General features: G+C 40.3%; 1 protein-coding gene across 2 annotated transcripts in view; it reads left to right on the plus strand.

The window, feature by feature from the left end:
- Window positions 1-15,732, plus strand: part of NPEPPS (aminopeptidase puromycin sensitive) — a 115,665-nt gene that overhangs the window by 70,500 nt on the left and 29,433 nt on the right. For both annotated transcript variants that reach the window (XM_062175599.1, XM_062175598.1), the window contains exons 5-14: window positions 410-517; window positions 1,777-1,977; window positions 2,427-2,523; window positions 2,642-2,675; window positions 3,500-3,614; window positions 7,711-7,875; window positions 8,675-8,779; window positions 9,747-9,807; window positions 10,994-11,103; window positions 15,199-15,262. In XM_062175599.1, coding sequence (XP_062031583.1) covers window positions 410-517; window positions 1,777-1,977; window positions 2,427-2,523; window positions 2,642-2,675; window positions 3,500-3,614; window positions 7,711-7,875; window positions 8,675-8,779; window positions 9,747-9,807; window positions 10,994-11,103; window positions 15,199-15,262 — 1,060 coding nt within the window. The remainder of the gene's footprint in view (window positions 1-409; window positions 518-1,776; window positions 1,978-2,426; window positions 2,524-2,641; window positions 2,676-3,499; window positions 3,615-7,710; window positions 7,876-8,674; window positions 8,780-9,746; window positions 9,808-10,993; window positions 11,104-15,198; window positions 15,263-15,732) is intronic.

Raw genomic sequence — 15,732 nt, forward strand, 5'->3', positions numbered from 1 at the left:
GGGTTTTTGCTACCCATGTAGGAGACTCAGATGGAGTTCCTGGCTTCTGGCACTGGTCTAGCCCAGTCCTGGCTGTTGTGGGCATTTGGGGAGTGAACCAGTACATACATGGAAGATCGCTGTCGCCTCTCTCTGTCACTGTACCTTTCAAATAAATAAATCTTTTACAGAAAGAAAAAAGATGTGTAGTACTCCTAGTTCCTGAATAATTACTAGTACAACAGTGGTAGCAAGTGTTGTGTTTTCTTTGTAGTCCGTTCCTAACTTGTTGCCTGGGCCACAAAGTGGGATGTAAATATTTGAATGAGCAAGTGAATGAATGAATGATAGAAGTAACAGCTGCTTCATGAAGTAGCCTCTTAGGCGAATTCAGTAATTTTTTTTTTTAATTTCATATTCTTTTTTTAAGGCTACTGATGCCCGAAGGGCTTTTCCTTGCTGGGATGAGCCTGCCATCAAAGCGACTTTTGATATCTCGTTGGTTGTTCCTAAAGACAGAGTAGCTCTATCAAACATGGTATGTATATGTTTGTACATCTATTGGAATTGTTAATAGACTTTAGCATATTTAATTAGCTGATTATATGGGATAATATGAAACCACATATTATGCTTGGTACATAATAGGACACAAATTATCAGTTTTATTTCTAACCAGCCCTCTTTTTCATAATAGCCTTATTTTTGGAGGATTTTCTCCCTCATGGGGAGAAAAAAAACCCTTGTTAAATACAAGAATATTTATACTTGTTATTTTTATTTTATTTATACCTGTAAATATAAAATTAAAAATACCTGTTCTTTTAATTTGGCAACACAAATAAATGATTAGTTTAATAGCTGATATCTGCAAGAAGAAGTTCTTGACTTTCTTATTAATCACCAGAAGATAGAACTATATAATCAACTTTATTAAGGTTTTTGGCTGGTTGTATTTTTGGAATAAGCTCTCTTTCACTGATGCCATTGCTCTCATATTCACCATTTGAGGTGTGTTGTTTAGGACTGCCTTGTTTAAGATGTAAAATAGCCTGCATCCTATAATACAGCTCTTGGGAAATTGGGAATGCCTATTGTATCTGAAAATAACCGGCTTTTGCCTGCTTTTTGGTGGAGGGACATTCATAGGTAACACGTTCTCTTCTCAAATATTCTTAAAGAGGCGGCTAATATTTGAAACTGAAATATTCATTTATATTTTAGTGTGAATGAATTTTTCAGATTGGTTCTTGAATAAATCTTCCTAGGAAAAATTGAGAGAGCTTGAGGAAAATGAGTCTGAATAGGAAAAAGAGGAGGACATCAGAGGGAAGTTAGGGATTACAAAAGTAAAGTGGGAATTTCTTCACAAATTCACTTAGAGTCAGCGTTTGTATAGAGAATTCTCTAGATGTGGAAATTCTTACCCTCTGGAAGGAGAGACTCCATCACTCCATTTATTATCATTTTCTCCTATCCTTATTTCATTTGAAAAGTTTTGAGGTTTTAAAACATTCCAGTGCCTGGCATACAATAAACATCCAAGGAAAGTTGATTCCTCATTTTCCTCCTAAGTCTGTAGCGGTTATAAAGCTTTATTCCTCCACTTCTTAGCCTGAGTGCTGTATGAGATCACTTTCCTTCTGAAGAGGAAAGATCTTGACAGAACAAAAGCACTGGATGGATTAGGTTGGAGAAGAAAGGCAGGAGAGGTGATCAGGCCTGCACTTTGTGGGTAGTGTTTGCTCTAAGATATCAGTGTAATCTCTTTAAATTTCCCTTTTTTTTCCCTTGAAGAATGTAATTGACCGGAAACCATACCCTGATGATGAAAATTTAGTGGAAGTGAAGTTTGCCCGCACACCTGTTATGTCTACGTATCTGGTGGCGTTTGTCGTGGGTGAATATGACTTTGTAGAAACAAGGTCAAAAGATGGTGTGTGTGTTCGTGTTTACACCCCTGTTGGCAAAGCAGAGCAAGGAAAATTTGCGTTAGAGGTAAATGTACTTGAAGAGGATTGTTCCAACAGTCCGTAACTCCAGGTTGGGGAATTTACATTTCTGATCAATTATTAGTACAATTATTTATAATTTAATCTGAAAGTAACTGTGCTATTTTGGTTTTTTAAAAAGAATTTTAGAATGCCAACTTGATGTTGCATTAATATTTTACAAGATAATGATTAAGGGAATATCATGGATTTTTTTAATCCAGGGAATGGGTGGGAAATTATGTGATTATATTTTTCATACTAATTTATAATGGATTAAAGCTTACTGGGCATATACAAAGCTTGGGGCTGAAGTACTCTTTGAAGGTAGGGCTTCCCAGGACTAGTTTCTAGTCACCTGAAATACTTTGGCTTGCAACAGGATTCTGTTGTGGATTTCTGTATGAAGTATAATAAAATATTTATCAACTGTCTCTTTTGTTTATACTTTCATAGGTTGCTGCTAAAACCTTGCCTTTTTATAAGGACTACTTCAATGTTCCTTATCCACTGCCTAAAATTGATCTCATTGCTATTGCAGACTTTGCAGCTGGTAAAGTAAATTTCATTTTATTGCTGGATTGTAAAAACTTTTTTTTTTTTTGAATTTTGTGATTTTGAGGAAAAAGTATGTACATATATCAACAAATGTTTATATTTATTTTATGAAGGTGCCATGGAGAACTGGGGCCTTGTTACTTATAGGTATGTTAATGATGCATTACCCTTCCTTATCTTTTTAATCACTGATTTCATAAGGGCTTCACTTCTAATTACAGTTGAGTAACTTCTGCTTTATTATCTGGCATAAGTTTTCCCACCTCCCCCCAGCTCCATGCACGTTTCAGGAATGCAGAAGCACCCTTTCTGGTGCTGTTATTTGAGAGTATGAGATTTAAAGTGAGCATCTGGCAGTAGTAGCATTTTTTGGATATGTTGTTGGCTGAGTTTCTCATTTCAGTGCCTCTCGTCCCTCCCAGTAGTTTCGTAGTTATTTATCCAGCTGGAAGAGCCTTCCCTGGTTTCATATCTTCTGGCCAAGTTTTTACATGTCTGTCACCACAACACAAACATGTGGGTTGTATAATTTTTAAAGCAGAGACTGTAAACAAGTTTTTGCCTTCTACTTTCAGTTGCCTTTTTAGATGAGTTAAGTTTTGGACAGCCTGCTCAGTGTTCATTTTGGGACTATGGAATGCATCTTCCACCGTCCCTCCTCTCATTTAATGGAAGGACTATCTTCTTTTTCTACCTAGCATAGTAAATCCCAAGTTTTTTTATAGTTTTTCTAAAACTTTAGGTATCTGTCCTATCAACAAATCGACAATTAAACTCATGTACATCTTTGATCCATTATCTGAATTCTATTGAGGGAGTCTTTAATCTTCCTAGAACTTGTTCTGTCTTTTATATATGAAAAATGTATTCTTGATATTTCTAAAGCCTAACTTAACCATCTCACTTAAATCTCCCCCATTTGTGCATGCCCGCTTTCACTACAGCACTTTTATTTATTTTTTTAAACACAGGGAGACTGCATTGCTTATTGATCCAAAAAACTCCTGTTCTTCATCACGCCAGTGGGTTGCTCTGGTTGTAGGACATGAACTCGCCCATCAATGGTTTGGAAATCTTGTTACTATGGTATTTAATATTTTTAAGTGCTCAAATATATTTATTTTCATTATACTGTATATTATTTTGGCTACATAGTCTGTCAAGTTTGTCTGTAATAGTATGCCAAAAATAGTTGCGTGATAGAAAAATTTTATTTATTTTAAAGGGTTCATTTATCAGAATTCTGTATTGATCAACAACATACAATCTTTACTCAACAAAAAACACTTCTAAATTTTTCTAGAGTTTGCTTGTAAAGAAGGAAGTGAAGATATTAATTTGAGTGAGAGATTCCTCTTGTAAAGATAAACAAATCATGCAGTAAAGGTTCCAAGCTAACTATAGTTTCTTGAGTCGTGATTGTTAGGTAGTTTACTAGTTGAAAAGTAAACTGACAAATAAATTGGTCTTTGATTCTTTTTTCTTTTTTTTTTTGACAGGCAGAGTGGACAGTGAGAGAGAGAGAGAGAGAGAAAGGTCTTCCTTTGCCGTTGGTTCACCCTCCAATGGCCGCCGTGGTTGGCGTGCTGTGGCCAGCGCACCGCGCTGATCCAAAGCCAGGAGCCAGGTGCTTCTCCTGGTCTCCCATGGGGTGCAGGGCCCAAGCACCTGGACCATCCTCCACTGCACTCCCTGGCCACAGCAGAGAGCTGGCCTGGAAGAGGGGCAACCAGGACAGAATCCGGTGCCCCAACCGGGACTAGAACCCGGTGTGCCGGCGCCGCAAGGCGGAGGATTAGCCTAATGAGCCACGGCGCTGGCCCATCATGTTGTTTTTAAGCAGCATTTCCCTGGGTTTCTGTGGCTGTTCTGGCTATTAGGTGTCCATTGTTTCATAAAGTGAAATTCCAAGGACTCAGAGATAGAATGGAGAATCCCTTTAGCTTTGTACTAGCTTATCCCAGTGGAACCTACTAGCTAAATAGCACAAAGTGTTTGAACAAATGGCCATTTGTCACTTAATTTTAAAAACATTTCATCTTTTCATAATTTCAAATGTTTTTCACCATCGTTAGTCCTTTGATCTCAATCTTGGTTCATGTGTTGCCTTTTTTGACTAATAGATTTAATCAACTTTAATGAAAATTAGGTTGTTGTAATGTCTTTTTTAAAAGTTGATTAGGGGTCGGCGCCGCGGCTCACTAGGCTAATCCTCCGCCTTGCGGCGCCGGCACACCGGGTTCTAGTCCCAGTCGGGGCACCGATCCTGTCCCGGTTGCCCCTCTTCCAGGCCAGCTCTCTGCTGTGGCCCGGGAGTGCAGTGGAGGATGGCCCAAGTCCTTGGGCCCTGCACCTGCATGGGAGACCAGGAGAAGCACCTGGCTCCTGGCTTTGGATCAGCACGGTGCGCTGGCCACAGCGCGCTGGCCGCGGCGGCCATTGGAGGGTGAACCAACGGCAAAAGGAAGACCTTTCTCTCTGTCTCTCTCTTACTGTCCACTCTGCCTGTCAAAAAAAAAAAAGTTGATTAGGAGCGAGCGTTGTTGTTCAGCAGGTTAATCCACTGCTTAGGACGCCCATGTCCCATATAAGAAGGCCTGGGATTAAGGCCCATCTTTCCTTACTATCCAGCTTCCTGTTATTGCACACCTTGGGAGGTAGCAGATGATGGCTCAAACAGTTGGGTCCCTGCTTCCCATGTGGGAGGGATTCCTTGCTTCATCCTGCCCTAGCCCAGGCTATTCCAAGCATTTGGGAAATGAACTAGCAGATTGAAGTTATTTGTCTCCCTGTCTCTCAAATAAATAAACAATCTTAAAAAGGTTAATTTTTTAAAAAGATTTATTTATTTGAAAGTCAGAGTTTTTATATATATATATATATAGAGAGAGAGAGAGAGAGAGAGAGAGAGAGAGAAAGAGAGAGAGAGAGGTCTTCCATCCGATGGTTCACTCCCCAGATGGCCACAATGATCGGAGCTGTGCCAATCTGAAGCCAGGAGCCAGGAGCTTCTTCCCAGTCTCCCACGTGGGTGCAGGGGCCCAAGGACTTGGGCCAAAAAAGGTTCATTTTAAAAATCAACTTTATGTGTCACTCATCACATTCTTTAACAGTTCTAGTCACTATACATTCTTATTAGCAAGTAAGAATATTGTATTCATAAATGCTTAAACATCATTCATTACTGAACTGCTTCCTGCCATAGCATTTCTGTTAACTTCACATAATCCTTACGTAAGCAGTATTACTTTTCTATTTATCTAGGAAGTTCAACTTGTCATTTTTGATAGTAGTTTCTAGTTTTCCTTGTTGAACTCTGAAAACTTTGATTTTTTTTTTTTTAAGATTTATCTATGTATTTGAAAGTCAGAGTTACACAGACAGACACAGACACAGAGAGAGGTCTTCCATCTGCTGGTTCACTGTCCAATTGGCTGTAAGGGCCAGAGCTGCGCTGCGCCGATCCAAAGCCAGGAGCCAGGAGCTTCTTTCAGGTCTCCTACGTGGGTGCAGGGGCCCAAAGAATTGAGCCATCTTCTACTGCTTTCCCAGGCCATAGCAGAGAGCTGGGTGGAAAGTGAAGCAGCTGGGACTCGAACCGGCATCCATATGGGATGCCAGCACTGCAGGTGGCGGCTTTATCCGCTACACCACTGCACCAGCCCCTGATTTTTTTTTTTTTTTTTTTTTTTTAGGACTTAATGGGACTGGCACTGTGGCGTACTGGGTAAAGCCACTGCCTGCAGTACCAGCATCCCATATGAGTGCCAGTTCAAGTCCTGGCTTCTCCACTTCTGATCCAGCTCTCTGCTGTGGCCTGGGAAAGTGGAAGATAGATAGACCAAATCCTTGGACCCCAGCACCCGCATGGGAGACCCAAAAGAATCTCCTGCTCCTGGCTTTGGATCGGCTTAGCTCCAGCTTTTGTGGCCATCTGGGGAGTGAACCAGCAATGGAAGACCTCTCTCTCTCTCTCTTTCTGCCTCTCTGTAGCTCTGCCTTTCAAATAAATAGATAAATCTTTAAAAATAAAAAATAAAAAACTTATTTATTTGAAAGGCAGAGTTACAGAAAGAGAGGAAGAGAGAGATCTTTATCTTCTAGTTCACTCTCCAAATGGCTGCAATGGCCTGGCCTGGGCCAGGCTGAAGCCAGGAACCGGGAGCTTCGTCCGGGTCTCCCACATAGGTGCAAGAGTCCAGGTACTTGGGCCATTCTCTGCTGCTTTTCCAGGTGCATTAGCAAAAGACACTCTTCAAATGCCCAGACACTAGGAACTCAGTTCAGATCTCCACATGAGTGGCAGGGGCTCAGCTATTTGAGCCATCAGCTACTACCTCCCAGGTGTACATTATCAAGAAGCTAGAATTGGGATCAGAGCCAGTAGTTGAATTCAGATGCTCTGATGTAAGTCACAGGGAGTCCCAGACAGCACCTTATCTGCTATACCAAACAGCCATCCCTCTTCTTCTTCTTCTTCTTCTTTTATTTAAGAGAAATTCTTTACTAAAATAAATTCCATATGATGATATTCTCACCTCTACTCTTGCCTACATTGATCTACTCTCTTTTCCTTTACGTATATGGACTTATTTCCCATCCCCTATCCTTTTCTACCTTTGATAATGGAAAGTTATTTAGCAGTGTTTTGAAAATACCCCTCAGGTATAATTCTAATATCACCATTTGACATTTAAAAAGTTATTTATATATTAGTGTGGGAGAGATAGGTAAGTAGGTATCTTCCATCTACTAATTCACTCCCTAAATGCCTGCAACAGCTAGGGCTTGGCCAAGCCAAAACCGGAAGCCAGGAACTCTATCTGGGTCTTCCACATGGTTGGCAGGAACCCAGGCAGTTGAGCCATCATCTGCTACCTTCCTAGGCACATTAGCAGGAAACCGGATTGGAAGTAGAGTAGGTAAGACTCAAACCAGGCACTTCAATATGGGATTCAGGCAGTCCTAAGCAGCAAATTAACCCACTACACCACAATGCCCAACTCCATTTGGCCTTTCATGACATCTCTTATAAGTGTCTTTTTTGAGTTCTTTACTAAATATTTTGAGTTTAGTTCATTAGGTTGTATGTCTTGGAGTATAGTGGGAGAGACATGTTGTTCAAATTAATGGAATGACAATCATTTTGTTTTCTGTATGTGTTTTTACCTTTTGTTTTTAGGAATGGTGGACTCATCTTTGGTTAAATGAAGGCTTTGCATCCTGGATTGAGTATCTATGTGTAGACCACTGCTTCCCAGAGTATGATATCTGGACTCAGTTTGTTTCTGCTGATTATACCCGGGCCCAGGAGCTTGACGCTTTAGATAACAGCCATCCTATTGAAGTGAGCCATACTTCCCAGCCATTAACCTATGACTAGTCTCACTTTCAGTGAAAGAAATAATTTGTTATAGAATGCTTAGAACTCTGAAAAGAGAAAATTGCATGAGTGATTTCACTTGTTTTTATAGTTTATATTTCCAGACTTAAAAATGTAGTAAGACCAAATTCTAATTAACTTTTTAGTAGGCACTATAAAAATTTGGTCTTTGTAGAGGCAGGTATTATGTACCCATAAGCATTCACTCAGTGCTTATGAATGAATGGATGATATCATATCTGTTATGTAACACTATGATTCCATTGTTTGTTTGAAGGGAAATTCTGGACATATTATTGTCATTGTCTGCATATTTAATTCTCTTACACTGTTTTTACTTCAGTTAATTTATATGAATAAATTTTGCATCCAAAGAACTAGAGATAAAATTCCATTTTGACATATTTAATCAGTCAAATGTAACTGTAAGCCATTGCAATTAGTATAAGAAGCTGAATGTTTTTCGTTTCCACATTCCTCTCCTTCCTTTACCTCACCCCCAAATAAACAGAGCTGCAGCGGTTGACCTCCCGGCAGAGTAGTCAGGACTAGAAGGTTGTCTCTGAGAGATGACAGGGATCATATTTCTTATTCCACTTTATTAGGATTAGTTACTCCTTTGAAGATCATCATTATATATTATGAGTGAGTTAGAGGCAGGAAAATGTCTAGTTAGAAGGGTTTTCCTAGAAAGTTTTTTGTGTAATTCAGTGTTACAGGCTGGCTGCTTCCTGTCCTAACCCTGAATCCCACTGTCTGCCAGGTCAGTGTGGGCCATCCATCTGAAGTTGATGAGATATTTGATGCCATATCATACAGCAAAGGTGCATCTGTCATTCGAATGCTACATGATTACATTGGGGATAAGGTAAGGAAGCACTTTTTAGGAATCTTCGTTTATGGTGAAATCTTCCTAGTTTTACATGGATTTAATGTAGGATTTTTTAGAAATTAAGCTCCAAATTTTTTACTTCTTTTATTAGTATTGACTTTTGTTATCTCTTACATGAATATTATGCAAGTACATTTGTGGGTGGGGATTTGTGGCTGGTATAAAAAATAATAGCACTGGCAGCATTGTGGCATAGTGGGTAAAGCCCGGCCTGTGATGACAGCGTCCCATATGGGTGCCAGTTTATATCCTGGCTGCTCCACTCCCAATCCAGCTCTCTTCTCATTGTCTGAGAAACCAGTGGAAGATGGCCCAACCCCAGTCATTGTGGCCATTTAGGGAGTGAACCAGCAGATGGGACATCTGTCTCTGTACCTCTCTCTCTAGCTCTGACCTTCAAGTAAATAAATCCTTAAAAAACAAAACAAAAAAACTTAAGAGTAGAAGGGAAAGTATGAATTCTTAAAGGTATTAGGCATCAGAGGGTTTTTTTTTTTTCTTTTAAAATTTATGTATGTATTTATCTATCTGAGAGACAGAGTTACAGACAAAGAAAGGTCATCCATCCGTGGTTTACTCCCCAAATGGCCTCAGTGACCAGAGCTAGGCTGATCTGAAGCCAGGAACCAGGAGATTCTAGCAGGTCTCCCACATGGGTGCAAAGACCCAAGCACTTGGGCCATCCTCTGTTGCTTTCCCAAGCACATTAGCAGGGAGCTGGATCAGAAGGGGAGCAGCTGGGACTTGAACCAGCACCCATATGGAATGCCGGTGCCATAGGAGGGGCTTAACTTACTATGCCACAGCACGAGCCCCAGGATATATGTTTTTCAGTATATCTGATACTTAAGTATTGGAGTAAATTTGTTTTTGACTAATATGCAAATATACTCTAAATTTTGAGAATCTGACTCTCCTGGATTTTAAAATTGTGTTTTCTCAGGACTTTAAGAAAGGAATGAACATGTATTTAACCAAGTTCCAACAAAAGAATGCTGCCACAGGTAATCTTTAATAGCTTAAGACAGAAGTGGAAAGAAAGGGTTGTTACTCTATCCAAGATGAGATATTTCTAACAAGCTTCTGGGTGAACCCAGTGCTACTGCTTCATGGGCTGTACTTTGAATAATAGATCCACCATTTAACATTTCTGTTTGCTTCTTGTCATTATTTATGAAAAACAGTTGGCAGTTCAAATCAATTTCAGTTCCTGTTAATCATTTCCGTTCTCTTCCAGAATTTCCAGACCCCTCTGTTTAGTCCTTATTGCGCTTCCATAATTCAGGCTTTATAATCTTTCAGCTGGAATTCTTCAGTTGCTTACTAACTCAGTACTTCCAGCCCTGCTTCACTCCCTTCAGTTTCATGTCATACACACTGACTAGAGTTGTCTTGCTATAGTGAATAAGTGATTTTTTTTACCCAACTTATTAAAAATCTTTGATGCTACGTTACCGTCTCAGTGAAGTCCATACTTTTAGTCATACAGTCGTAAGCGTTTCAGCCCCTGCCTACTTTTTTAGCCTCATTTCCTGTTACTCACGCTCGCATGCTGGTATCTCTGTTCTTCGATTTTTTGAATAGCATGTTATTGCTACTTTCTGTCTTACACTTTCCTGTTTGTACATAGACCATTAATTCTGTCTGCTTAGAATGTCCTTTTTTGCCTTGTCTGATGAACAACTCATCTTTAAGAAAGCCTGTGTTTACTTCAGAGTTTCCCAGTGCTTTTCCACCATGCTTGCCACCATTATAGTGTAGATCAGGTTATGTTTCCGTCCAGCTCCTCCCACCACTGTGGTGTTTGACCTTATGAATCTTACTTAACTTCAGTTTGTTGAATGGATATAATGATTTTAAGTTTCTGAATATTTAGCAGTGATCTTGAACATGTTTCTGTTTCTTTGTTTCTAGGTTTTCTTGTTTGAACTCATTTGTCATTTATTATAGCTTGTACTTTTTCTTATAAATTAAAATGGTTAAGTACATCTTAGAATAAAAGACCAATTTTTATTATAGGGTTTACTTAGTTGAAGGGAGAAGGGGCAAGAGGAACATTAAGTTTATTCACTTTATTTCTGGAACCTAAAAGAACTAAAGAACTGGTCAGCAATGCAGTAAATAAAATTTTTGGTTTATTAGAAAAGTAAAGCATAAACATTTTAGATCATCATTGTGTTTATCTTCTAGAGGATCTCTGGGAAAGTTTAGAAAATGCTAGTGGTAAGCCTATAGCAGCCGTGATGAGTACCTGGACCAAACAAATGGGCTTCCCCCTCATTTATGTGGAAGCTGAACAGGTAAATTGGAAACATCCCTTCCATTTGTCTGATATTGTATAAAATGAAATTCAGTGCTTGTTAACAAATGTGTTTTCTCTGTTAAGTTGTCTAATAACTTTTAAACCAGCGCTTGGACTCTTTCTTCAATGACTTTGCAATGAAAATGACTTTTCAATGACTCTATATCATTAAAATAATACATGCTTAAGACATAAAGCAAGATGTTGTCTGCTTGTCTTGTCCCCAGGGAAATGACTGTATATCCACTGACATAATTCTAAATTTACCAGGTGGCATTTATTCTTAGAAATGCAGGTTGGCTTAATGTTTAAAAGATATTAACATACTAATTCATAATCACTACATTAAAAGAATTTAGTGGGAGAATCACATAATTTAAGTAGATGCAGAAAAAGTGTTTGGTAAAATTCAACACGCATATAGAATATTCAATAGAATTGGGTTTTTAGGGACCAGAGCTGTGGTATGATGGGTTGGGCTGTGGCCTGTGGTTCCAGCATCCCATGTGGGTGGTGGTTGAGTCCTGGCTGCTCTGCTTCCAATCTGGCTCCTTGCTGATAAGCCTGGGAGGTTGGCACAGGGTGGCCCAAAGTCCCTGGGCCCCTAGTGTTGATGTGGGAGACCTGGAGAGGGCTCCTGGCTTAGTTCCTGTTGTTGTAGCCATTTGGGAGGTGAACTAGCACATGGAAGATCTCTGTATCTCTCTCTCCCTCTCTCTCTAACTCTGAATTTCAAATACATAAATAAATCTTAAAAAAAAAAAGTTGATTTTTAATGTTGGCCAGATGGCAGTATGATTTTGATTATAATCATACTCATTCTCTGAACTGTTAATTGAATTCAGAAAGCAGTACTTCAGAATGAGTTATGCCCCAGAGGACTGAGAATAACACATTAACCTGTATTACCCTTGAAAAACTTTATCTTGGTTCAGTTTCATCCTATAAAGTTGTTCTCTTAAATTTCTCTGCTGTGGTTTTGTGAGCTGCATGGGGAATTGCTTACTGGTCATTTCTTAGGGAGAAGGTGTCAGCTCTTGTGTGTGTGTGTGTGTGTGTGTATGTTCTTGTGATCATGCAAAGGCAGAGCTACAGAGAGAGAGAGAGAGATCTTCCATCCACTGGTTCACTCCCCAGATGGCTGCTGGGGCTGGGCCGGCCAGGTGAAACCAGAAGCCAGGAGCTTCTTCCAGGTCTCTGATGTGAGTGCAGGAGCCCAAGGATTGGGCCATCTGCTGCTGCTTTCCCAGCCTCATTAGCAGGGAGCTGGATAGGAAGTGGAGCAGCTGAGACTCAAACTGGTACCCATATGAAATGCCAGTGTGGCAGGCTACACTATTTTACAGTGCCAGCTCTGAGTCTATTATTTTTGATGACTGATGGAACTTGTCAGTGACACTTCATGTAGATTGACAAGTTGTTTTCTCTCTGACTCAAATTTTAAGAATATTTACATACAAAGGTAATTGTTTCATCTCTGAGGATTTCAGTCCCTCAAAACTATTAAGCTATTTAATGATTATAAGGTGGGCCATTAAGCCATAATATTTTTTCCTCAAGTAGAGCACACTTTCAGAGAGATACAGAGTTCTTCCATCAACTCATTCACTCCCTCAATGCCCACAATGGTCCAGACTGGGCCAGAATGAAGCCAGGAAACTTGAACCCAGTTGGAATCTTCCACATGGGTGGCAGGCACCCAAGTACTTGTTATCATCTGCTGCCTCCCAAGGTGTGCATTTAACAGTAAGCTGGATAAGAGGTGGACCTGAGACTCAAAGCCAGAAACTCTGATATGAGACGTGGGCATCCAGCACACTTTAAGAGCATAATAGTTGGCTGGCGCCGTGGCTCACTAGGCTAATCCTCCGCCTGTGGCGCTGGCACCCCCGGTTCTAGTCCTGGTTGGGGCGCCGGTTCTGTCCTGGTTGCTCCTCTTCCAATCCAGCTCTCTGCTGTGGCCCAGGAGGGCAGTGGAGGATGGCCCAAGTGCTTGGACCCTACACCCGCATGGGAAACCAGGAGGAAGTACCTGGCTCCTGGCTTCGGATCGGTGCAACATGCTGGCCATAGCAGCCATTTTGGGGGTGAACCAACAGAAGGATGACCTTTCTCACTGTCTATCTCTGCCTGTCAAAAAAATAAATAAATAAATAAATAAATTTTAAAAAGAGCATAATAGTCTTATCAATTAGACCAGAGAACACTCATCCCACTTCTTCCCCTTGTTGAAATTCTATTAACTTTTCCATCCTGTTACCTTCAAGGTCTTGATTTCTTTGTTTTATGCCTACAGTCACAACCAAACTCCATTTTACATTATAATAGAAAGCCTGCCTGTGACCCTTAATTCTTTTTCATCTTACATCCCCTAAATTTAAATATTTTTGCTTTATTTCTGAATGAGTTTGAAAGTCAGTTTTCAAGGAAATCTATATGATGTAGTGTTGACATTTATTAGTAATTTTTTTGGCGTCAATATGAAATGCTTCCTTACTACAACTTTTAGTTTTTCAGTTCTGTTCCTTGAATTCCATTTATCCATGAAGGTCACTAGCTCAATTTTATACTTGATTTATATGACCTTAAATCTGCTACATTTTCTGTTTTTGAAATCCTCTAGGATGTAGTTACTATGATAAATGAAAAGAATGTATTTTTTTAAAGATTTTATTTATTTTTGAGAGGTAGAGTTACAGACAGAGGGAGAGACAGAAAGTTCTTCCATCTGCTGGTTCACTCCCCAGGTGGCCAGAGCTGCTCCAAAACCAGGAAAAAGGAGCTGCTTCTGGGTCTTCCATGTGCGTGCAGGGGCCCAAGCACTTGGGCCATCTTCTACTGCTTTCCCAGGCCACAGCAGAGAGCTGGATTGTAAGTGGAGCAGCCAGGACTTAAACAGGCACCCATATGGGATGCTGGCACCAGAAGCAAAGGATTAACTTACTGCGCCACAGCGCAGGCCCCTAAAATGTATGTTAAGATACTTCTAAAACGTGTACTCAGCATTGATGCTTCTGGCTTGTCAGTTACATGCAGCCCCTCCCATCCCCACTATTTGACTTTCATTGTGTAAACCTCATCCTCTGAAAAACAAGGTGTACATGCTCAGCAGCACATATACTAAAATTGGGATGAAAAACAAGGTGTGTGTTTCTTTCATGTTTATCAACATGCTAATCTCAATGTTGCTACTTCTAGCACTGGGAAAGACTAAAGACATAACCTTTCTCTGTAAAGGCTAATGTAACTTGCTGTAGCAGTATTTATTGTTGCATATACCCTTGAAAAGTAATGCTCTAAAGCTTTTAGGAACCTGTTTCTGTCTCGATACATAAAAGAGCATTTCAAAAGGTTTGTGGGAAATGAAATTAAAAGATAAGTTTATTTCAGTACAAAAAAATTTAAATCTATACATACATACAAGGTATCTTCAGAAAGTTTACATAAGGTGTCTTATCAAAAAACCATGCCTTGGGGCCGGCACTGTGGTGTAGCAGGTAAAGCTGCCGCCTGCAGTACCGGCATCCCATATGGGCGCTGGTTCAAGTCCTGGCTGTTCCACTTCTGATCCAGCTCTCTGCTATGGCCTGGGAATGCAGTGGAAGATGGCCCAAGTCCTTGGGCCCCTGCACCCGCTTCGGATTGACGCAGGTCTGGCCGTTGCGGCCAACTGGGGAGCGAACCAGTAGATGGTAGACCTCTGTCTGTCTCTCTGCCTCTTCTCTCTCTTTGTAACTCTGACTTTCAAATAAATAAATAGATCTTAAAAAAAAAAAAAAAAGCATGGATTTTAAAGATTATTTGCACCAAAATCAATATACGTTTTAATTTTGTTTCCCACAGACATTTTGGAGTGCCCCTTCTCTTCTGAGTGATCATATTCTATAGGACTTGGTCCTTTATTTAGAGTGTTGTTATTTTGAGGCCAACATGAAAAATGTGATTTTTTTTCCCCACCATTCTGTAGTATCATCTCTATCACCATGGCATTGGGTTTACTCAAGACATTTGGTTTGTATTGGTTATCACAGAAATGCTGCCCCTGCCCCTCAAAAAGTGTTTATACTGTTACAGCCTTTGTTTTCTTCTTTAGGTGGAAGATGACAGATTACTAAAGTTGTCTCAAAAGAAGTTCTGTGCCAGCGGACCATATGTTGGTAAGCAAACGGCTGTAAGTGGGAGCTGATCAATGAATTTGGATACTATACTAGAAGGAAATTTTCTTTATGCTTTTAAAAGAATTAAAAACAAAGAACTATTTGTAGTATTTAGTTACTTTCATACATTTAAAAATTTTTTTTCTTTATTTTATATCAAAGACAGGAGAGAATTTGTCTGCTGGATTTATTCCCAAATGCCTGCAACAGCTGGGCAAGGCCAGGCCAAGCCTAAAGCTGGGAACCAGAAACTCAATCCAGGTCTCCCACATGAGTGTCAAGAACCCAAGGACTTGGCTGGCGGCATGGCTCACTGGGCTGATCCTCCGCCTATGGCACCGGCACCCTGGGTTCTAGGCCCGGTTGGGGCGCCGGATTCTGTCCCGGTTGTTCCTCTTCCAGGCCAGCTCTCTGCTGTGGCCCGGGAAGGCAGTGGAGGATGGCCCAGGTCCTTGGGCCCTGCACCCCAT

The sequence above is a fragment of the Lepus europaeus genome, chromosome 18 (genome assembly GCF_033115175.1).
Source record: "Lepus europaeus isolate LE1 chromosome 18, mLepTim1.pri, whole genome shotgun sequence".
Taxonomy (NCBI): domain Eukaryota; kingdom Metazoa; phylum Chordata; class Mammalia; order Lagomorpha; family Leporidae; genus Lepus; species Lepus europaeus.